This window comes from Meles meles, chromosome 5, assembly GCF_922984935.1.
Source record: "Meles meles chromosome 5, mMelMel3.1 paternal haplotype, whole genome shotgun sequence".
In the NCBI taxonomy this organism is placed as follows: Eukaryota; Metazoa; Chordata; class Mammalia; order Carnivora; family Mustelidae; genus Meles; species Meles meles.
In genome coordinates, this window is record NC_060070.1 from 84034348 (window position 1) to 84058243 (window position 23896).

A 23896-nucleotide genomic window follows, 5' to 3' on the forward strand; every position below is an offset into this window, starting at 1 on the left:
TCTTTTCTAAGTTTTTCAGTTAGGAGTATTTGTGAAAGACTGTGAAAACTGTTACATACCCTTTTAGAAGACAATGGAAATGACATTCTACTTTAATCTCTTGTGTATGTTTATTATATTCAAAGAACAGAGTTAACTGCTAGCATAATTATTTCTTTTAGCATTTAAATCTTTTTTTAAAAACTGAAGGATAGTTGATATAGAATGCGACATTAGTTTCACCTGAACTATATGCTCTGCTCAGCATAGGTGTAGCTACCATCTGTCATACAGCGCTATTATAATACCATTGACTATATTTCCTATGCTGTACCTTTCATCCTGTGATTTACTCATTCTATAACTGAAGGCCTGTACCTTTCATTCCCCTTCACCCCTTTTTGCCCATTCCCCCACTCATAATGGGGTGTGTGTGTGTGTGTGTGTGTGTGTGTGTTTGGAGGGAGGGGGAGAGAGTGTGTGTGCTTGCTAGAAGAAGAAAAAAAATAGATTATCCTGTAGAAAAATAGGCGAGAGACTTGATAGGCACTTCACAAAACAGAATATTCAGATGGCCAGTAAACATATGAAAAAGGTGATTAACCTTATTAGTAATCAAGAAGGTTTAGTTAAAATCATGATGGAATTCTACTGCTTTCCTACCAGAATGGCTAAAAGTAAAAAGATTGACAATACCAAGTGAAGGCAAGGATGTAAAGCTATCAGAGTTCTCATACATGATGGGCATGTCAGTTGCACGATGACTTGGTAAACTGGCCTTATTTACCAAGGTTTAATGTCCTCATACATTGTAAACCAGCATTTTGTTTCCTAGATATATACTGAACAGAACTGTATTCCATATGTACCAAAAGACAGGTTTATACAAATATCAATTTAATAGTCAAAAACTGGAAAACAGCATAAATAATCAAAAAGAATGGTAAATGTTGGTGTTTTCATTTAGTGAATACTATATAGTAGTGAAAATGAATGAGCTGCAGCTATACAAAACATGAATCTCATAAACATAAGCTCAAGGCAGAAGCCAGGCATGAGTGAATGCATACTATATGATTCTCTTTATATAACATTCAAAACCAGGCAAAACTAGTTGTGGTGTTATAATTCAGGGTATTACTCTAATAATTCTGTCTGTGGATGAAAGTGGAGGTAGTGATTAGGAAGGAGCCACAAGGAGAGTCCTCGAGTGCTAATACTGCCCTGTTTCTTTTATCTGGATGGTAGTTCAGTAGATATGCTTATTTGCTGGAATTCATTGTGTGTGTACTTCTCTGATGTAAGTTATACATGAATAAAAATATTACAAGAAGCAATGAGGAAGTTCTTCTGATAGGGAGCAATCTCCAAGAAGTAACACAGGCAAGATGCAGCAGTGTTTACATTATGAAACATTCTGGTTTCTATTTTTTTTTTTCATTTTATTTATTTTTTCAGTGTAACAGTATTCATTCTTTTTGCACAACACCCAGTGCTCCATGCAAAACGTGCCCTCCCCATTACCCACCACCTGTTCCCCCAACCTCCCACCCCTGACCCTTCAAAACCCTCAGGTTGTTTTGGAGGCGTATTCTGGTTTCTATTTATAGCATGCCACCTCTTTGCTTCTACCTCTGGTTGTTACCCAAGCCCCAGTCCTTGGCCATCTGTTTTCCCTCTAATTCAGTCTTAGGATATAAATTCCTATCTCTGCGCTTCTTGTGCAAACCCTAGTCCCAATTTATCACTTTTTTTCCCCCAACATTCTGTGGGATAGTTCCTATTGATTATATCATGGCTAACACAAAAATCAAAACATGTCTAAAACTTATCTGTCTTCCTCCCTCAAGTCTAAATAAGCTACCATCCTGATTTTGCTATTTGTTTCAATGGCTTCAGTATTCTCCAAGCTTGAAGTATTTGTCATTGTTGATCTAATTCTCCACTGGACATCCAGTGTGTGTTGCCAACAATTTCCTTTCAGCATCCTGAAATTCTTTATTTCCATTTCCAATGTTCCCATGATAACATCATTTGAAAAGCTGCAGTAGGGTATTGCTAAAGAGTGAAGTCCCTGTCTTCACTTTTCCTGCAAATAGCATGTTGCTAAAATGGCATTGGAAAACAATATTTCAAAGTTATACAGTGATGATGGTTGCATAACTCTACGAAATATACTAAAAACTGCTCAATCGTATACCTTTAAAGTGCATTTTATGGTACAGCAGTTACATCTCAAGTAAGCTGTGATTGAACCAAAACCAAAAATGTCATTGAGAGCATGTAGTGATTTCCATTGGGAATAAATCTTAGTTTTGGTCTTTCATCCAGAACTAGTCCTTTATCCAGCTTCATGTTCCTATCCAGTCTTGGGCATTCTGTCAGTAGAAAACTTCTTTGAATAATCTCTTCTCCTTGATAATAACATCTTTGTATTGTAGTAAGTGCTTTCATGTATAAGAAAGATTAATAATCTCATGAGAATAGTCAAAGCTATTATCCCTGTTTTAAAATTAGGGAAACCAGTGAGGACAGAGAGATTTATCTGGAAGCACAGGGCTAGTCTTAGCATTCATATCAACTTAAAGATATTTCCTGAACATCTTTTGTGTACTAGGTACTGATTGGTGCAGTCAGGATGCAGAGATGTATTTTAGTCCTTTGGTCGCTGAACCCAGAGAATTCACCAAAGTTGCTTCTGGTTTCTCTCTGCCTCTGCTAGTCTTCTTTCCGTCTCTAGACTGCTTTACTACTACTGTTTTGTCCTTGTTATTTAACTTCCAAGCACTTCTGAACTCTCTTTCCCTCACTAACCCTCTTTAAACCTTCCTTTGCTTTGAATTTCTTGGGATAACCAATTCTAAATATATTTGTAACTTGCCACATTTTTCTCTAGTGGGTTTGCATTTAGATCACCTAAGTTGATAAGAAAGCTTCTCCAAGACATAAATAATTATCTATAATTTTAAAGATATTTCCCACAATTCTTTTCTCATTGAGCCCCTTGATGGTTAGTACAATTATGTTGCATTTAAATAGAAAACTCAGACCTTTCCTTGAGCTTGAATCTGTTGGCCAGTTGGGAAGACCAGACCCACAAGAAACACATCCTGTGTGCAATTGTAAAACACACCAGTTGTGAAAAGTAAAAACTTCAACTTGAATGTATAAGTGGTTCTGAGGAGTTGTTCTGCTATAGCAGAACTGTAGCTTACCCTTAACTCTGATATTTAGGCCCATTGTGACCTCAGTGGCTCCCACCTTAGCACCTGAAGTAATTACTAGATAGTGGGTTGGTTGATGTGGGCTAGTATTCTTTGGGGTGTTCACTTGCCTCTCCTTTACTATACCATTAATGTTAGTGGACCACCGTGGCACACATGGTATCCCTGAAGATGATGAACCATCCCATATCTCTATATTTTCATAAGCTTGTAGGTAAAGGTGAGACAGTGAAAAGCCCTCTTCAAATAAGCAAAGTAAAATGGAAGTAGCATTCTGTGTTATTAGGAGGTATTAGGAGATGGGGGTCCCTGGCTGGCTCAGTTGGAAGAGCATGGGACTCTTGATCTTGGGGTTTTGAAAGTGAGCCCCACATTGGGTATAGAGATTATAAACAAGCTAACAAACTTTGTTTTAAAAAAAGAAGGTACTATTTATGGTAGAGTTGGTTCTCTTGCCACTCAAATATCTTACCTGTGCTATTGAATTTATGACTGTTTAGTTGGATGTCTTACAACTCCGTTCATCTGTTCATTGTAAATGTAGTTTCTCTGTGTCATCTTTAAATAATTATTAGAGTCAAAATACAGAAAATTAGCTTATTTGATGGTTTTTATTGTTGTTCTTTTATAAGGCACAGTTGGTGGATCTGAAATCTGAACTGACAGAGACCCAGGCAGAGAAAGTCGTGTTGGAGAAAGAAGTCCATGATCAGCTTTTACAGCTGCACTCTGTCCAGCTTCAGCTCCATGCTAAGACTGGTCAGAGTGTTGACTCTGGTACCATTAAGGCAAAACTGGTAAGTAGTTTAGAAGGTGACATATATTAACATGTATTTTAGAGGGTGAAGAGGACAGTTTTTAATGAGGCTTTTGAATATAGAGGGTAATATATGCTCATTGTGGGAAATTTAGAAAACGCAGTAGATGTAAAGATCTTTACGATCATCCACAGTCTTATTAGCTAGGGTGAGAAGGGATAATACCAATAAGCAGTTGATACTTAGGATTGTTTTCCTATTTGAAAGTATCTGTGTAAATATATTTTAAAGGTATTTGTGATTATAACCTGTAAACACAATTTTTGCCCTATTGGATCAGTTAGGATTAAGTTCTGCTGCATGTAACAGAAAGCCAAATAACATTGGGATTATTCTCAAGTAGTACAAATTATTTCCTCCCGAGTCTGATATAGGTAGTCTAGAGCTGGTATAATAGCTCTATAGATAACTAGGTATATCCAGGTGCTTTTTGTAGTTTTGTGGTCTGCCATTTTTAGCTCATGGTTTCCATCCTTAGGATTTCTTCATTCCAGGCAGGAAGAAGGATGAATCTAAGGACAAAAGGATGCTTCCAGGCTGCATTAGCCTTCTTGAAAGAACTTTTCATGAAATCCTCCTCAGCGATTTTTGCCCATCCAGTTAGCCATCTCATTGGCAACCCCAGCTTGCATTTCAGCCTCTTAGCTGGTCACATGGCCATCTCCAGTCAATCTGGAGTCCTATTAATAAGGAAGAAGGGGAAAATGGAATTAGGTGCCAACCAGTGGCACATTTTTTTCTGTCACTCTTAATAAGCATTTTTCCTGCCACTGAACATTCTTTAATGTTTGTATAATACTCATTATAGACATTTTCCATAATTAATCTTTGCCCTCTTAATACAGGTTTGTTTAAGTTTGTTTAAATTTGTTTAAGTTTCATTTCAGCTTAATCTCCTATGTATTAAGTGTGTACTATGTGCCAGACACATGTTTGGCCATAGAGGACACAGCAATTAGACAGGTAAAGTTTGGGAGAGCCAGGAGATGAAAATGGTGATGATGATAGTCATACATTTTTAAGTTTTACTTGATTTCCATTAATTTCATTTGATTGGGTTTCTAATATTGATGTTAGAATTTGAGTATGTATTTAAACGTTTTGAATTTAGAAATTCTATGAATCTTAAGTTAGTAACTTTGTTCTCTTTAACTGAAATGAGTCAGATTTCTCACTGCTTCTTTGGGATGTTTGATGGTAACGTTGAGAAACAGTGTACTTTTTCACTGGAAAAGAATTTACTTGAAGTTTTAACATTAGATCTGAAACAGGGTGCTATAATGGAAAGGCACCGAAGCAGATAAGGTGACAAATTTTCATGAAACAAGCAGTTTTAATCTAACACTATGTAGTTACTATTGCTTATGGATTTGCAAGTATATTTGTTCTAATGAACTTTACCCCAATGATATTCAGCATACAGGAATTTTCCTTATAATGATTATACCACTAGATAGATTGATTTGTTTGATATTTTTCTAATTATCAAACTTTTTTCTTATATCTTAAGTCTGTCCCCTCTGTGGAGGAGCTGGTAAGTATGTTGTTTCTGTTTTGCGTTAGTATGTCATGCTGAAGTGTTCTTAGCGTCTTACTTGCATATTACATGTTGTCACTTTGTATTTGGAAATGATATTCATGATGATAGTTTTTTAATCTGCCAGTACCTGAAAAGTTTGCTCTTTTCTCACTACACGTTGTTAAAGATTTTTCTTTTGTTTGGAATTTTTAACCATTATTTGCAGAACCCATTAATAATTGACAACTTCTGAGCCTTGTAACTTGCTCAGACCTCTGCTTCAAAAGAGCAGTTGGTTTTCCCCCGTGAGTGTTTGGAAGTTACATTAAGCAGACCTAGGTTTTTCCTCTTTTTCTATTTGAGTTTATCCCCAGAGAAAGAATGTGCATGTTGGTTTCTTATTCACCCACTGCATGTATTATAACTTTTTAGCAGTCTTGTAATAATGGTGTGGCTTTTGAAACAACTGATTTTTGAAACTCTTTACCAGAACTTATTTTAGAAAATATCAATATATAAATTCTTAATATTTTTCTCACTATCCTAACCTAATCAAGTTCTAGTTTGTCTTATGGCTTTATTTCTTGTGGTTCTCTAAGTAGAAAATGAGCTTCTTGCTTTTTACCTATTAAACAGGTTAACAAAAGATACATATTTTTTCTTTAAAATTAAAAGTGATTAACTTCAGTTTTCTTAGTCCTATTTGTGCTTGCAAATGTTATTTTCAGGCCTGAGAGTTTGTCAGATTCATTAGGGGTTTGAATCATGGAAGCAAAATGGTGACGTATGCGTTTCTTAGATTTCTTTAATACTGTATAAATATCTTATCGAAGTAATTGTAAGTAGATACTTCCAACATAAAGTTTATTTAGTCCATAAACCAAAGAATACTTGCTCTTCTGGACTCTTTTTCTGAAACAAACATTAACTTCAGTAAATTTCATAAAAAAGATTTTTGTTCATGTCATCCAAACTGTGGGTTGTTTTGTTTTTGTTTTTTGTTTTTTTTTTGGAACTGATATTTGCCTTTTAGGAAAATAGGTTCTGAAATAAGTTGCGATTTTAATAATTCCAAGGTTGTTGTATTCTAAATAATTCTAATTCTAAATAATTCCAAGGTTGTTGTATTCTAAATTATTCAAATTCTTGAAAAACAGTATCTAGAAATTATGGTCTAATGGTTATATTTTTTTTACAGAAGTTGAAAAAGCCTGATAATTAGTTTTCCTCTGTTTATAATAACAACAAATTATTTTTAATCAAAGAGGTGATAAATATATCTGCCATTTGGTAATTACTCATTTTAGCTTGTATATTTTTTATGTGTGTTTAAGACTGATACTCACTGCCTTGTATTTGAGTATATCATATATTGAGGCTTAGCTGTATCATTTATTGATATACTGTTGTCAAAAGAGTAGACCAAAGCAGACAGTTAAATTAGCCAAAATATATTCCAGAATTGTTAGAAGTTTGTTTAAATTTGTTTCTCAGCTCCTTAATATCCATAATAAAAAGGGGAATCATTATAATCATCAGTACCCATACAATAGAAACAGTGTCACTTGCCATTTGCTCAAGAGAAACATTTTTTCTGGTGCTGAGCTAGATCTTTATTTAAGTCTCACAAAGGGGACATAGTGAACAGTGTCTTCCACATCTCGTCAACAAATACAGCCACATTTTCCCAAGATTTATAGATTCTCTGTATCAGCGAGTCGGGAAAAGCAGTTCTGTAAGGCAGCGAAAGGATAGAAGTTTACAATGTTTGGATAGTTCTCTTGATCCAAAAATAACACTTAAAATATCTAGCAGGGCCTTTACTCAACTCTCAGAAGAGTTTTGTTTAGCCACAGTTTGTGTGTCTGTTTGAATTTGACTGCCTTTAGGCAGGATTTTGTACCTTCCATTTTCCACTCTACTTTATCTTGTAAGGGCCTCTCTGTTTTGTGCTTGGGCCCTGAAGTCATTTGCATTAGTCACCTCTGATTTATAGGAATAGACATAGGAAGCATTATTTCTCATGTGTAAGGTCGTGATAAAAATTGGGTGGCAAAGATCTTGAGGTTTTATACTCTGGCTAACACCTTTAATTCACATATATGGACTATCCACCAAGTGGAGCATGGGACGGCATCCTTTTATGAGAGCTAAAATTGAATGTCCATCCTACCTCATAGAAGGCAGGTGAGGCCTTGTTTTCCTCTGCAAACGTTCATATTTTAACTTCATTCACTTTGACATATGGACAGATAGATGAATCAGATCCCCAAATTCAGTGATAATCTGTACCATAGATATGCTTAAGTAGAAAAAATTTTTTAATGTGTAAATGTTTCAGTGCATTTGTTACCAGCATTTTTCCATGACCATCAAACATTCTTTAAAAAATTAGAGTGTTCTAATTTAAGCAGTGTAAGTTTCTTATAGTCTTCTAAGGTAAATTAGCTGTAGAATCTATCTGTGTAACAGAAGGATTTTGACTTGTTTATAGAATTACTACATTAGGGATGCCTGGGTGGCTCAGTCTGTTAAGTATCTGCCTTTGACTCATGTCATGATCCTAGGATCCTGGGATCGTGTCCCCATCAGGCTCCTTGCTCAGCAGGAATTGTGCTTCTCCCTCTGCCTACCACTCTTCCTGCTTGTGCTCTCTCCCTAATAAATAAATAAAATCTTTCAAAAATAAAAAAAGTTAAAAAACAACAACAACAAAAACAAAAGCAACAAAAAGAATTGTTGTGTTAAAGTTAATTAAATGTTTGGATGCAACCACCAGAATGATTATTTTTATTTTAGTTTAGTTTCTTGAGGCATTTTTAGAAAGGAAATAGAGAGCAGATGTAATTATTCATTGAAGCCACTCCTATTAGTATATGATGACTTGAGCTTAGAGAAGACTAATTCTCTTAGTATCCTCAGTGTCAAAGTACCCTAAAGCGCAGAATTATCCTATGTGGAAGTGGTACCAACACCTTCTGGTACTAGTTAAAAAGAATTGGATCCAAATCTTTGTTTTTGTGTTCATTTTATAGAAATGAAGTAACTTTTATCACATGCTTTCATTGTTGGTATTGTAGACTGTGTGCGCTTTTATGTATTTTGAGGAACATGGTCTGTTGCCGAAAAGCCTTAAGAGTATTTTCATTACATTGCGGTTTTTTTGTTTTTGTTTTTGTTTTAATGAAAATAGGAGAGAGAGCTTGAAGCGAACAAAAAAGAAAAAATGAAAGAAGCTCAACTTGAAGCTGAGGTGAAGTTGTTGAGAAAAGAGAATGAAGCTCTTCGAAGACACATAGCTGTTCTCCAGGCTGAAGTTTATGGGGCAAGACTGGCTGCTAAGTACTTGGATAAGGAACTGGCAGGAAGGTGTGTAAAAATGAGTACCTTGTACTCTGAGGTAACAAATTGGATATTTAATGAGGTTGATTTTTACCTCTTGTAGTAAATGAAACATTAATCTTTAAGAGTTACTTTACAGTTGGGTATAGCTTATTGTTGTTAATACTGGTAGCATTATATATTGCAGATTTATTTAGCCATACTAAATACATATTTCTGGTTTACACACACACGCATGCACACGTACACACACACACTAATAGGAACTTATTTTGAAATGCTAATAACTCTAAATTTGCACTTTTTAGCCATTTCCTGCCTCGAAACCATAAAAGATGATGCTCACATGTACAGCATGACTTCCATAAGGAATTCTTTCTATGATCATTGAAATGTAATCTTTTTTGAACCTCCAAATACATTGGAATGACAGTGACTTTATCATAATAATACAGAGTTCTGCTTGCATTAATTTCTTTAAAGTTAATTATTCACAGACTTTGGTGATTTATTATTTTTGGTAAATACTTTTTACTCATTGTTTTGATACCACATGAAGAACTGATGTGGAGCAAATAAAAGTAATTTATATGATGTTGAAGTGAACATTTTCTGACTTTTGCCATATTTAAAATAATGATTTTGTAAAATGAAACTGTCATTAAAAGAAATGTTTTTGTACAGTTAGGCTCTTGTAAAGACCTAGTATTCAACAGTATCTGAGTTTATTGACCTACTCTGATTGTGTGCAAGACATGAAACATGGTCATTGACATTAGTCTCAAATTGTTTTGAGATGTATTTGAATGAAGTATATGATTAGAAAATGTATCATTCATTCTTTTTTAAAGAAATTAGTTCTCTCTGGAAGACATCTGTTCTTTTCAGACTTTTGGTATTTTGCAAATCTGAGAGACCTCAGGAGGTTCCTGAAGGGATTAGTTTTATTACTAACAGGTTTATGCAAAAGCTACTTGTGTTCAGTAGTTTTTCTGAATTCCCTCTGTAATAAAAATTATAATAATGAAAAACTAACTGAATTAACTCTTTTCTCAATATAAAGGGTCCAACAAATACAGTTACTAGGACGAGATATGAAGGGACCAGCTCATGATAAGCTTTGGAATCAGCTGGAAGCTGAAATACATTTGCATCGTCACAAAACTGTGATCAGAGCCTGTAGAGGACGTAATGACCTGAAGCGACCAATGCAAGCCCCTCCAGGCCATGTATGTTTGCTTTGTTACTCTTTCTTACTCAGCCTCTTCCTTTTTCCTTTAGTCAGAAGTCCTTACCATGTTTTTTATTCTAGTAGTATTTAAAGCCATTATTTAAAAAGGGAAAGTAGAATTAAACGCATTTAGAATAGATACATAAAGTTCTTGGTTGACTTACCCTGAAATGCCCTGAAAGTGATATTTCTGAAAACTGAACTGCTGCTAGCAAAGACATATTGCTCATGCTTTGGCTCATACTTCAGAATTTTCCTGGATCATGATTATGAATATTTAAATTGTTTTTTAAAGCTTAGCAGAGAACATTAGTAATTTGTTACTAATAATTAATTTTAAATTATTAATTTTAATAAATATTTTAAAATAAGTGATTAGATGAATAGATTGGCAAGTATTTTGGGGGTAGTTCTTAAAGGAAATTTTTGGTAACTAGATTCTACTGTAGTTTTTTCCACCTGTTTGGTCTTGAATTAAGATGGAATTTGAGATCTGTGTCCAACTGTCTGCGTCTGTAGCCACCAGTGTACAAGGGCTTTTCTATCTGAATAAATCTTGATTAAATTTCATTACTACAGCTGTCTGAAAACATAAGCCTTTCCATAATAAAAAAAGAGTATGTCTGACTCCTTCCCAGTTGCTTACATGTCTTAGTACCAGATAAACCATAAACCGTGGCCTTAAACAAGTTCAAGTATTTGTTGCCTCTGTAAAGGTTATTGTGAGAAGAATTGACATGTACATGAAGTTGGTGAGAGAAGAGTGGGGATTACAATAAGCACTTACGCCATTGTCTTCTCTGGGACACTGGGGACCATTAAATTCCAAGCAGTGGCTAGATTGTAAAAGTTATTTCATGCTACCTAAAGGATTTTGAATTTTTACCTGATAATCATGGGATTTTTAATAAAATGTACTCAAGATTTAACATTATTTTGACAAATTACTTTGGCATAGTGAAGATAATATGCTGGAAGAGGGCCTACATGAGAAAGACACAATAGTAACCTGAGGAGAAAGTGATGAATGTAGGGGGAGTATATTTGAGAGGAAGGGTAGCTTTGAGAGAATTAGAATCAAGAAGAGTTGGGGGCACCTGGTTGGCTCAGTCAGTAGAGCATGTGACTCTCAATCTCAGGGTCGTGAATTCAAGCCCCACACTGGGTGTGGAGCCTGCTTAAAAAAAAAAAAAGAATCAAGAAGACTTGGTGATTAACTGCTTTTGGTTATGTGGGTAAATGAGAAGGAAGAGCATAGGTTTTTGGTGCAGGCAGTTGAGTGAGATGATGGCATTTGCTGATAAAGCAAATAGAGGAAAAGGAAGATTTGGGGGAGAAATAGGAGATTTGTTTTAGACATGTAATATTTGAGGTGCCATTGGGACAAACAATATATTCAGTTGGCTATATGACTTTGGAATTTAGGAAAGTCTGAGTTGGAGAAATATTAGGTAAATCATCTATCTGTTATAACCAAACTACGGAATTGATTAAACAACCCAGGGAAGTATATAGAAAATAAAAAGAATAGAAGGCCAGGGATAGAAAGAAACTTCTAGGGAGTGAGGGAAAGACATGGATCACCGAAGAAGCGAGTCTGAAATGGAGCTGTTAGAATAATCCATCTAGTAAAGTAATGTAATAGAAACCAAGGAAAAGAGGGTTTCATGCAGGGGTTAGTGAACTTTCCACAATGTTTAAGTAGGATAGTGACTAAAATTTATACATTGGATATAGTCATGTTGGTTGCCAGTGACTGTAGAGAAGACAGTTTTAATAGAACAGGTGGGCACAAAACCCTAATTATAGTGACTGAAATAATGAATGTGGGAGGCAAGGAGGTAGATACCATAGGGATTAACTTTGTGTGAAGGTTAAGGAAAGATGGAGGGTTAGCTAAAGAAGATAGAAGATAATTAAAGAAGATAGTAGATAATTAAAGGTTTTTATTTTGTTTTATGTTTTCACATGGTCAGTATTCAAAGCTAGAAGAGGCTTAGAATTTGTTTATGTGCTGGACAGGGGAGGAACTTAGCAGAGAAGGAAAAAGTAAAGGTACCAGAGAAAGGTTAATTTATGGAGCAAAGTCCTTTATTTAAGAGGTATAGCCCATGGGTGAAATGCCAGTTTGTTTCCTTATTGTCTGTGGCTGCTTTCATGCTACAAGGGCAGAGCTGAGTAGGTGTGACAGAGACCGTATGGTCTGCAAGACATTCTAGGAAGTCTGCCAACTCTTGATGTGAGGGCCATGGAATATAGTAAGGGCTCAATAAACACCAACAGCTGGAAAAAAAAAAAAAAAAAAAAAAGAGGTAGACTCCAGAGCTCAACAGAATGAAAAGTAATTAATGATTCAATTGGTAATTTGTTTTTTTAATTCTGCAAATTAGTTAAAATGGTATAGATCTTTATGATAATTTCTAGTAAAAATAAACATTTTACTACTTTTATTTTTTGAAGATTGCTTATCAGTTAATTCCTGGCAATAGTTTCCTTCGTAATGTCCTACAGTTTAAGAGGAGATGAATCAATAGTAAAGAAACTAACAAAAGCGTGGGAAAGTCATCCATCCGTTTCACTACATTAACAGAACAGCTATTTTCATTTTACCATTTTATCTGTTAATTTTTTTTCTTAACACTTTAGTGTATCCATTCCAGGAAATTAATGAAGATTTCTAAAAGCAAGTTATATAGCTTGGGTTTACTCTATTTGATATATCATTTAAGTAGTACTAATTTTTCTTTTAATTTTTCTTTTTTCCCCCATTAAGGATCAAGACTCTTTAAAGAAAAGCCAGGGTGTTGGTCCGATTAGAAAAGTTCTTCTCCTTAAGGAAGATCATGAAGGCCTTGGCATTTCAATTACAGTAAGAAGTAGTGCTTCCAGTCTCCTCTTCTGTAGTTAACTAGGATAATTGTGCTCCTGTGTTGGATATCCTTGGGAAGCAAAGTATTCTGGATATATTCTCTAAATAACTAAATTTATTCCCCTGGGCAACACCACTTTTGTGTAAACTTTTTTTTGTATGTAAATCTTCCTAAGGACTATTAAGTATTACCTCGGTAAAATTATTACTTTATTAAGCATAATTTAGCATTTTCATTATGACTTGGGTTATAGTTTTATACAATATACTGTGATTGCCTCTAGGACCTTTGAGAATGGGTATGATTGTTTCCTTCTATGTTAAATGACTCCAGATTATATTGTTCTTTTCTCTAGAGTATGTGTTATCTTTCTCTTGACTCATTTCTTTGTTGTCAGATTTCAGTGGCTGTTGAGTCCAAATATTCTTCCTTTCTAAATTTGGTGCCTTTATAAATAGTTGTCTTGGGCAGCATTTCTGAGATCAGCTATTATAAAGTACATATATTTGGAGTCATTTTGCTGTCCTTAGAGTGCTTTTTTCCAGAAGAATGAATAAGATGGGTTACCCTGTTTTTCATTTGGTAATACTTAGATACTGCCTAAGTTCTTTTGCTTTTTGGTATTGCCCAATACAGAAATTTTTTTTATCATAAGAAGTTTACCTGTCAAGTTTATATACAAGTTATGTATAAGTTTATACCTCGACAGGTATAAACCTGTCAAGTTTATACCAACAAATAGGTATTTATTGAATACCTACCTGTCTTTTTGAATGCACTGCCCTTAAAGAGCATAAATTTTAGAAGAAATAATAACATACATATATACACACACACGCACAATATGTATATATATGTATGTATACAATATTCATATACACACACAAATAATTATAACACAAGCTAAAAAGTGAAAGGTACCAAATAACTGCATTTTATCAATTCTTTGTTGCATATTTTTCACATTTTAATATCTCTGAAATTCAGATTCTTATACTCTTTCAGTGATTTTTGTAGTACTTAAAATAATGCTAAGTCATATAGTGATTTAGATTTGATCAAATCTAATAGTGCTATGGACTATTAATATGTAAAATATTTTTATTTTTGTTTAAAAGAGTTTAGCCAACTGTAGTTTTTTCATTTGGTGTTTGTTTGGGTTTTTTTTTTTTTTGGCTTTGGAATGTGTTTAGAAAATATGTATGTTACCGTTTTATTCAGAGATAACTTTGATACTAGTAATAATATATTTATCATTACCTAAGTGGCAAATAATATTTTAGTCAGTATTTATACAGGATAGATGCTTATTGAAATGTATTTTTAAGATGTTTTATTGTTAGAATAGTAGAATAGTCTGTGACTGTACAAAGAGTAAACTAATTGACTACCTTTCTTTTTTTTTTTTTTTTTTTGGTTAGGGTGGAAAAGAACATGGTGTTCCAATCCTCATTTCTGAGATCCACCCAGGGCAACCTGCTGACAGATGTGGAGGACTGCACGTGGGAGATGCTATTCTGGCTGTTAACGGAGTTAACCTAAGGGATACAAAGCATAAAGAAGCTGTAACCATTCTTTCCCAGCAGGTAAGTTCCTGTTATGCAGTTAAAATTGGATCTATCAATTGGTTCTTCTCAAATTTACTGAATATTTAATACTTCCTATACTTGAGGCTTTTCAAGTAGTAAAGTGTTTTTATATAGACACTAGTTCCCTTTGATTTGGGCCTTTTATAGAAGACATTCAGCCAGATTTACTGAAGATTTTGTTTGCCTTTTTCCATAGCTGTATAACTTTGAGCAAGTTCCTTAAGTCCTCTTCTCTGCTATGGTGTCCTTATCAGAGAACTGTTAGGGTTAAGTATGTTGATTCATATAAAGTGCTCAGAACAGGACCTGGTACTTAGAAAGCAAAACATCTTTAATGACTAAAACACTACAAATAGGAGGTATTATAGAAAACGTAATGCTAGAAGCCAACTGGTTTTACAGACATGAATGTTAGAAGTGAAAGGGTCCTTAGAAATCATTTAGCCCAACCCTCTTATTTAAAATGAGTAAACTGAAGTTCTTAGGGATTAAATGATTTGATCAAGGATGCAGAGAAAATAAATTAGAGTTGGGATTCATACCCACAAGTCTTATTTGTTACCAAGATTTTTTGTTTTGTTTTCCTTTTTTCCTTCAAGAAGGTTGAAGAAATTAGATTTTGATAGTACATTGAGATGTTTGTTGGATCATCAATGTAGAATTGAACCTCAAGAGTTGAAAGTGAACTTACAGCTCATGTGGTTCAACTACACATTGTATAAATCTCTACAGTATCACTAATTAAATATTCATATTAAAGGGGGGACTTGTTGATAAAGTAGTTCATTCTGTTACTGTACATTGCTGATTTTTAGGAAGTTCTTCCTCATATTAAGCCTAAAATCTGTCTGCATGATTGCCACCCACGGACCTAATTCACTTTATGGAAGACTACCGCATTAATCCATCTCTCTCCCCCAAGTGGTATTTGTAAGCATTATCTGCTAAGAGAGATCTCAGAATGCAACTGTAACCTCTTTCAGTTGGTGTTTTCTCAACCCAACTTGGCCAAATCCGGTGGCATAAGAGTGAGATGAATGGCAGCTGTGGTAAAGGAAATACAAACAGGCAGTCACAAACTTTTAAGGAAATGCTAAGTGTGTATTAAAATTTTGAAACATAAGCATCCGGGAAAGCAGCGCACTAAAGATACTGACTTAGCGAGTGACATGAAAAATGGCATGCTTTCTTTGGAGCAAAGGCAGGCCATAATTTTCAGAGTTGCAAATACCAGACTTGTGTGTAGTGACTATAGTCTCTTATTAAATGACTTGGAATGTTTTTTATTTTTACTTTTTTTTTTTAAAGATTTTATTTTTTTATTCGACAGAGAGAGATCACAAGTAGGCAGAGAGGCAAGCAGAGAGAGAGAGAGAGAGAGAGAGTCAGGAGGAAGCAGGCTCCCTGCCAAGTAGAGAGTCCGATGCGGGACTGGATCCCAGGACCCTAAGATCATGACCTGAGCTGAAGGCAGAGGCTTAACCTACTGAGTCACCCAGGTGCCCCTGGAATGTTTTTTAGAATAAAATAATCTGTAACTTTTTACTTGAATATAAGTTCAGGGGCGCCTGGGTGGCTCAGTCAGTTAAATGTCTGACTCTTGGCTTTGGCTCAGGTCATGATCCTCAGGGTTGTAAGATCCAGCCCCACATTAGGCTCTGCACTCAGCGGGGAGTCTGCTTAAGAATCTCTCTCTCCCTCTCCCTCTGTACTTCCCCTTGCCTGCAATTTCTGTCTCTAAAATAAATAAATCTTAAAAAAAAAAAAAAAAAAGAATAGCAGTACAAATACTACATTTATTTATATAAGTACTTAAAAATAAAAATATTTAAGTAACCTCTATCCTCAACATGTACTTGCAACCCTGAGATCAAGCTTCATGTGCTCTTCTGAGCCAGCCAGGCGCCCCCAAATATGATACATGTAGTCCAGTAGAAAGAGCAAGGACTTCGGAGTCAAATTTCTGTTTTTCTGATTTACTTGCTCATTATGTTGGAAGAATTATCTGCTCTTTCCAAAGCTCATTCAGGTTTCTCACTAATGTAAAAGATACTGTACTATAGAGTTATTCTATATATATATATATATATATATATATATATATATATATATATATAAAATAACTATAGGGTTATTCTGAAGATTTAAGGATATAGTTTCACACAATAAATAAAGTAACTATTATAATAATTACTATTAACATTATGTTACTCAGTGAAAGTTAAGTAAAGGCTCAAGACCTATTCAGTAAGAAACAAGAAATCATTGTGTAGAGGTTTCTTGAATTAGTCAAGGAAAAGTTTGTGTGATGCCCTTAAGTGCAACTTTAATATGACTGCTTAAGTGGATTTGCTATGTCAAGTACAAAATGGCAGAATAACTTCTAAACTGAACATTTGTTCTAAAATTTTATAAGTTGAGTAGTTAAGCATTCATTTTTAGTGGTCTGTTAGCAAAAATACTGTGACTGGTACAAAGAGCTACTGTATTATTAAAAGGAAATTAGGATTTGTGGTGTTGGTCTGGACGTGATGGCCTTTGTTTGTTTTCTATCTTTTGAGATTCTAGAATTTCATTATTTGTTATCTTGAAAGGAGCTACATTTGAAGCCTTACTAATACTTCTCATGCCTATTACATATCCCAAAGTATTTGGAAACCATTTTTTGAGTATAATTATAGTAACTTGATTTCCTCTTTTCTTTCTTAACTTTAGAGAGGAGAGATTGAATTTGAAGTAGTTTATGTGGCTCCCGAAGTGGATTCTGATGATGAAAATGTAGAGTATGAAGATGAGAGTGGACATCGCTACCGTTTATATCTTGATGAGTTAGAGGGAGGGAGTAATCCCGGTGCTAGTTGCAAAGACACAAGCGGGGAAATCAAAGTGTTGCAAGGTAAAAATTAATCTAAAAGTTATCAATGTATTTATCATTAGTAAACTTTTAAAGTACAAAATTTTAGATTTCTTCAGTAACAATCTTTTAATGACAGGAAGTCATCATTAACAAATTGAAGCTCTCCTTTGCTTATAGTTTTATTGCATACTGGTCACTGTGCCAAAATGTTACTTACATAGAAGTTCTCTTAGGTTCATCTTGGACTTTAAGACAAGTGTATTACCAGTTACTGAACTACAAATGATCCTTGAAAAATAAAAAAAAAAAATTCAAGTGTTCTAGATTCTGAAATAAAGACTGATAATATATGCCTTTTAGAGTAGATACACATCTTACTGTCATCTTGCTGTGTTAATGCAAATTCTTTCCTAATACAATGATTTGTAGACTAATATGAATATGTTATTAGACCATCGTCTTATGATTATTATGAGAATCAGGATATGTGATCTTGAGGATTTTTGGTTTAGTTCCTTTGCTATTATTTACACATACTGTTCAAAGAAATTCTAGCCCTTTCTTTTACATAGAGCAGTGGTTCTTAAATTGTGATCTGTGAATCTCTGGAGGTCCCTGAAGACCCTTCGAGGGAATTCATGAGATAAAAACTTTATAATAGGGGCATCTGGGTGGCTCATTCCGATAAGCCTCTGCCTTCAGCTCAGGTCCTGATCTTGGTGTCCTGGGATTGAGCCCTTCATTCTGGCTCCCTGTTCAGCAAGGAGTCTGTTTCTCCCTCTCCCTCTAACCCTCCCCCCCCCGCCCCCCAACTCATGTGCATGTGCTCTCTCTCGCTTTCTCTCAAATAGATAAATAACTCCCTCTGCAAAACCGTTCATAATATTGCTAAAATCTTACTTCTGTTTTTTTCCTGAGTTGATATTTGCACTGATGGTTCAAAAGCTGTGGGGATAAATTCCTGTTTGCCTTAGTATGAATCAAGGCAGTGGTGCGACTCTTAAAGTAATCATTGTTTCTTTCTTGCCATCTTCTCAGAGTAAACAAAAAAAGAAAGAAGAATAAAATGCCAGTTTCGTGAAATAGTAAAACTCTTCATTTTATTAAATCTTGACCCTTGAATGCATGTCTTGTTCGTATTGTGTGTTATCAGATGAGAAGTATACGTAAAGCACTGAGTCTGCATGCTGAGTGGAGATGCTGGTCTCAAAGAAAAGCACTCAGGTGGTTAAGTAGCTAGCTAAACTGGCCATTTTTTTCATGGAAGACAATTCTGACTTGAAGAATGACTGACAAATTAGGTTGTTCATACTCTTTGGCAGCCATTCTCTTTAAAAGGAACAAGATGGGGCACCTGGGTGGTTCAGTGGGTTGGGTCTCTGCCTTCGGCTCAGGTCATGATCTCAGGTCCTGGGATCGAGCCTTACATTGGGCTTTGTGCACGGCAGGAGCCTGCTTCCCCCTCTCTCTTTCTGCCTGCCTCTCTGCTTACTTGTGATCTCTGTCAAATAAATAAATAAAATTTAAAAAAATAAATAAATAAAAAATAAAAATAAAAGGAACAAGATGAGTCCATCACTTCAGGGAAACAACTGAGTATTTATTGCCAGTGATTGAATTTCAGCTTTCAAGTGACAATTAGAATTTTGTAAGACATTTATCAATCACCATGAGCTTGACAGCTTTCCAACACTAAACTTATATAATAAGATTGGTGGTGATGTTAATAAATGTGATTTTTTTTTGATACAGTAAAAATGAAACATCTCAACTTTTGGAATTGCTATATAACTCAGTGATCTAATATTTTTCAAATGACCAGTGTATGATGTTACAAAATCCTGCATGGCTAAAAGAGTCATAAAGAGACAAGTGGATTTTAATGTAACAGTGTGAACTGCCCAATTCTGTGGCGAGCAATTTTGGTATAATCAAAGAAGAAATTTGACAGTTACCTGAAAAGTCCATTAAAACTACTCTTCCCTCTTCCAACTATGTATCTTTGTGAGGGTGAGCCTTTTATATACTTGTAATAGATTGAGCAGAGGCAAAAAAAAAAAAAATCCAGCTATCTTCTATAAAGGCAGACTTTATTATTTTTTATTTTTTTAAGAGATTTTGTTTATTTACTTGACAGAGGGAGGGAGAGCGCAAGCAGTGGGGGCAGGAAAGGGAGAAGCAGGCTCCCCGCCAAGCAGGGTGCCTGATGCAGGGCTCAATCCCAGGACCCTGGGACCATGACCCGAGCCGAAGGCAGATACCTAACCAGCTGAGCCACCCAGATGCCCCTAAAGCCAGACTTTAAGGATATTTGCAAAATAAGTCATAATTTTTTTTAGCTATCTCAGAAGTTTTAATTACTAATATGGTAAACATCAGTAACTCACATAACATTAATAAACCACATGAACAAAACTCTTTGGAATCCACAGTACTTATTAAGAATGTGAAGGCATCCTGTAAATGGAAAATGAGAATTTCTGGCATAGAGTTATATAGTGAACTGATGAACTAATGTTTTTGTGGTAAACATGGATTTTATTAATTATCTGCACGTAGACAGCAGTAGCAATTGTGTTCTCCCCGTACATCTTGAACGTAACTATTGTGGCAATATGTCAAAACTTTACACTGTTGGGCTGCTTTCCCTATGATTTCATTGTCCTTCACCCTTTCTGCTATTTTCTGTCTGTATTAGAAGGCTTCTTCCTTTCTTTTTTTTGTAGCTGAGGCTAAAAGACTTCTCTGTCACCTGTGTAAGTTACAGACCACTTAAAATAAGACTCATATAACCACAATGTATGCTTTTATCATTTGTTACTATTAATGGACTTAAATCACAAAAAAATGTATCCATTGGTTACTGTTGAGCACGTGTCCATACTTCATAGCTCACTGAATAGATGACATAATCAACTCTAATTTATTTGCAAGCCCAGTGTCTATTTTTTAGATTAACCAAAATTTGTTTTAGATTGTATCTGGACATTGTCTTGCCAGCAACTCTGATTTTTAGCAGTAAGCTAGTCTTTGCCTCAGTGCACTGCAGTTAAATAATCTGAAAGCAAAATGTAAAAGAAACATATAGTTGATTATTAGATATTTGTGTAAGTAGAACTTAACTGAATTTTATGATTGTGTGTATTCGAAGTTTCATGGAAAGTCTGGTAGGAAATTACATATAATTTTTTGATAGGTCCAGTAGAGAATATGAAAAAATCTGTTCAGTGTTTGCTATCTGCCAGAAGAAGGAAGAAATCCCTTTGTCAGAAATTACTAACTTGATTAATTTAGGGCCCTGTTATTTGCCTCATTGCTATTAATAATTATAGTGGGCATTCCTTTGTCTTTGCTCAATAAAGTTATAAAATTTTTTTTGGACTACAAAGTATCTGCTTTTTTTTTCTTTCCTTCAGGGTTTAATAAGAAGGCAGTAGCTGATGGACATGAAAATGGAGACCTAGGAACTTCAAGTGAAACTCCCGTAGAAGACAGTGCTTCTAAACTAGATGATCTGCACAGTCTGTATCACAAAAAATCATACTAAATTGACTTTATCTCCGGACAAGATTGTTGATCAGACTCTTGAGTTTGGGGCACTAGGGAAACGGTGACAAAGACTATACAAGATCAAGGGAGGCTTGTAGCCTAAATGACAGGCGGGTACCTCAGGGCTTCATGTGAACAATTCTAAATGCATAAAACTCCCGGTTTTCTGTGGTATACCATAATTAGCTACTGCATGTAAAGCGACTTTGATTTTCTTAAAATTGTAAAGCACCAAAGCATGTGTTTCCCAAAGGGATATTACTAGACTCTTAAGTACCAAATGAAGCACTACTGTTTTATTTGGCTCCTTTTCCATTTAGTTGAAGGACCATGCTAAGCAGAATTTTATAAGAAATAGCCTTTAAATACAAGAGAATAAATGAATTCATATTATATATTCCAGAATGTTAAGTGTGGTATTTCAGAGACAGAACTTAACTCAATGAATTGCAGAAATGTAGGCTTGACTTAATTTTTTTTTTAATTAAAAGAATGGTTTTAGTTTTTAAATTTAATTTATTGTGCATCCTGATACCTAAATCAGTTCTTAATGATCATTTATTATAATGGGTTTGCCTTTCATCTTTATTCAATGCAGTACAAAATAGTTTTCTTTAAGCAATCCTTTATCAATCAATGCTGCACTAGAAATACTTTCTCAAAAGTTATTGTACATTGTACTTTCCTGGTTTTTAAAAGAAATGCAGATGAGTGTAAAATATCTGTCCTCAATTATGTTATCTGTGGCATGGTATTGGAGCATTACATTATTAATGTTTGGACTCCACGTTTTTTTTTTTTTTTTCCCCTGGGATCCACAAAAGACAGTTTTATACATTTTGAGTTGTTCATAAAGTTTGTCTTGTGATAGTCTTGGTACTTAACGATACATTCTTCTGGCAGTGAAAGCTTAGATTTGTCAGTGAAATTACATTGCATCTACACAGCAGTTTTCTCTCAAAGTAACTTATTTGCCAATCATTTAAAAAGCCGAGGCACTGGTGGACAAGATAAGGTGAAGATGTTTTGATACAGTAATTGTTCGGGTTGGCTTTTCATCTCAGTGTTTGCTTGATGAAAGTGTTCTCATTCGCAAACTACAGAACTGTTAATTATCTTACCCTGGGATTAAGCCCCAGGGGGAGCCTGCTCTTACTGCTTTGCAGGCCACTGTACCCTCCTGGGTAAAGTGAAAACATTGCATTTAAAGAGGTGATAGTTTTGCCAATATCACTGATTTTTTTTAAAGGATATACATTTAAGGGGATATTAAGTGGGGGACAAGCCTACAAAGGCTTTTAGAGTATTACCAGTATCTTCATGTCTAATATTCAGATGTTATGTGATATAGAACACTTTTGTTTTTTGTTTATCCTAGATGCACTATATATTTGTTCATAGGTAAATCTGTACAATGTATATACTTTCTTTGGTGGTTTTGCTATTTATAAATTTTATGTTTTAACTGTTGCTCATTTATGGTTTGTTTTGGGTGGTTCTGTTCATCTGTATATCACCATGTTAGTTTTTAATAGAAATGCACTTCATAGTGTATATTGTTACTGATATTAAATACGTTGTTAGCGTAACGTTGCCTCCCAGCAAAAGCTAGTTTTTAATTGTACAACCAGATAAGCAAGCTCCATGTTACTGTTTGCTCCTGACAGGCTAGGCCTCTTACAAGAAAAAAGAATTTTTTATGCATTCCCCCTATACCAAACACATACCCCAGGCATGACATGAGAACTGCAAGCTGGAGTTGAGCCAGTTTATTCATTTAGCCAAAAAAATTTCCATTGCAGTGTATCTGAAAACATTTTTGTTGTGACTTGAAACCATGTTCTTGTTTTTTTTAAACGCAGCCTGGGATGGGATGACCATGGCAGTTTTTTTGTTTTTTTTTTTGAGAATATCCTTAATATACTAGACAGAATCCTTAGGACATACTAGCTCGAACTTTCTGATTTTTGAGAACAATCTAAAAGTCCATGAAGAGTATTTTAAGAGCCTTGAATTAGCAGTTTTCTGGAGATGCTGTGTAATATGGATCATATGGGATGGTTATGACATAAACTCCTTTCAAGGGCTGAAGAGCAAGAAGGAAAAATATTCCAGGTAGTTTAAGATTGCCTAAGTCAGTTCCGTTTTCATTCCTGCTTCACCCGGGTTTGCAAAGTCTGTATGAGAACCCTGTTGCTCAGATGCTACTGTGAGCTTCCTGGCAGGTGTTTAGAAAGTGCCCATTTAAAAGTTCATTTTAGAATGGTCTCTAGGGGATGAGCTAAGGATTATAGATGGAATGAGAAGCAGTTTTTACATTTTCACATTTATAGGGAAGAAATTCCTAACACTCAAGTTTCTCGGACAAAGCCAAACAGCAAAGGAGAGAACTGTTGTAAAGCCATCACAGTTCGAAAAAGAAAAATCTGCAAATACACAACGGAAGAGCTGAGGGAAAATGTTCAGCAATGTGAGGGTTGTGTGTATGTGTGTATATTTACATTTTAAAGCCTCTAAAATTCTCTTCTACAGTATCTGTTAGGAATCTGATGGAGCAACAATATTTGGGTTTATGAGGCTTGTTAAAACAGGTTTAAGAGAAAGGAAAGGTTGTGAGTCTTGGTAATTATAACTCAACAGCTGTCAAAAGGTAACAGGGCTTGTTCTTGGTGCTGGTTTTACTCCCTACACAGTGGACTTACTTTGTTTTCACGTTAAGAAACAAAACACATTGATTCATGTGTAAGTCACACATTATCTGATATCTTTATTATGTATTCCACTGTTCAACTTACTCAGTCTTCCACATAGGATTGGCCTCAAATCTATAGGATTTATGACAAATGTATTATATCTAGTTGAGTTTAATATTTTTATATTAGCCTGTAAATAAAGATGGCATCTTCTACATTAAAATG

General features: G+C 34.9%; 1 protein-coding gene across 2 annotated transcripts in view; it reads left to right on the plus strand.

The window, feature by feature from the left end:
• Positions 1-23696, plus strand: part of GOPC (golgi associated PDZ and coiled-coil motif containing) — a 38189-nt gene extending 14493 nt beyond the window's left edge. The window contains exons 2-9 of one of the 2 annotated variants that reach the window (XM_046004384.1): positions 3836-4000; positions 5532-5555; positions 8734-8909; positions 9946-10111; positions 12887-12982; positions 14405-14569; positions 17288-17468; positions 20846-23696. In XM_046004384.1, coding sequence (XP_045860340.1) covers positions 3836-4000; positions 5532-5555; positions 8734-8909; positions 9946-10111; positions 12887-12982; positions 14405-14569; positions 17288-17468; positions 20846-20976 — 1104 coding nt within the window. In that variant the 3' untranslated portion in view covers positions 20977-23696. The remainder of the gene's footprint in view (positions 1-3835; positions 4001-5531; positions 5556-8733; positions 8910-9945; positions 10112-12886; positions 12983-14404; positions 14570-17287; positions 17469-20845) is intronic. The other variant, XM_046004385.1, reaches the window with a different exon arrangement.
• Positions 23697-23896: the final 200 nt, after the last annotated feature.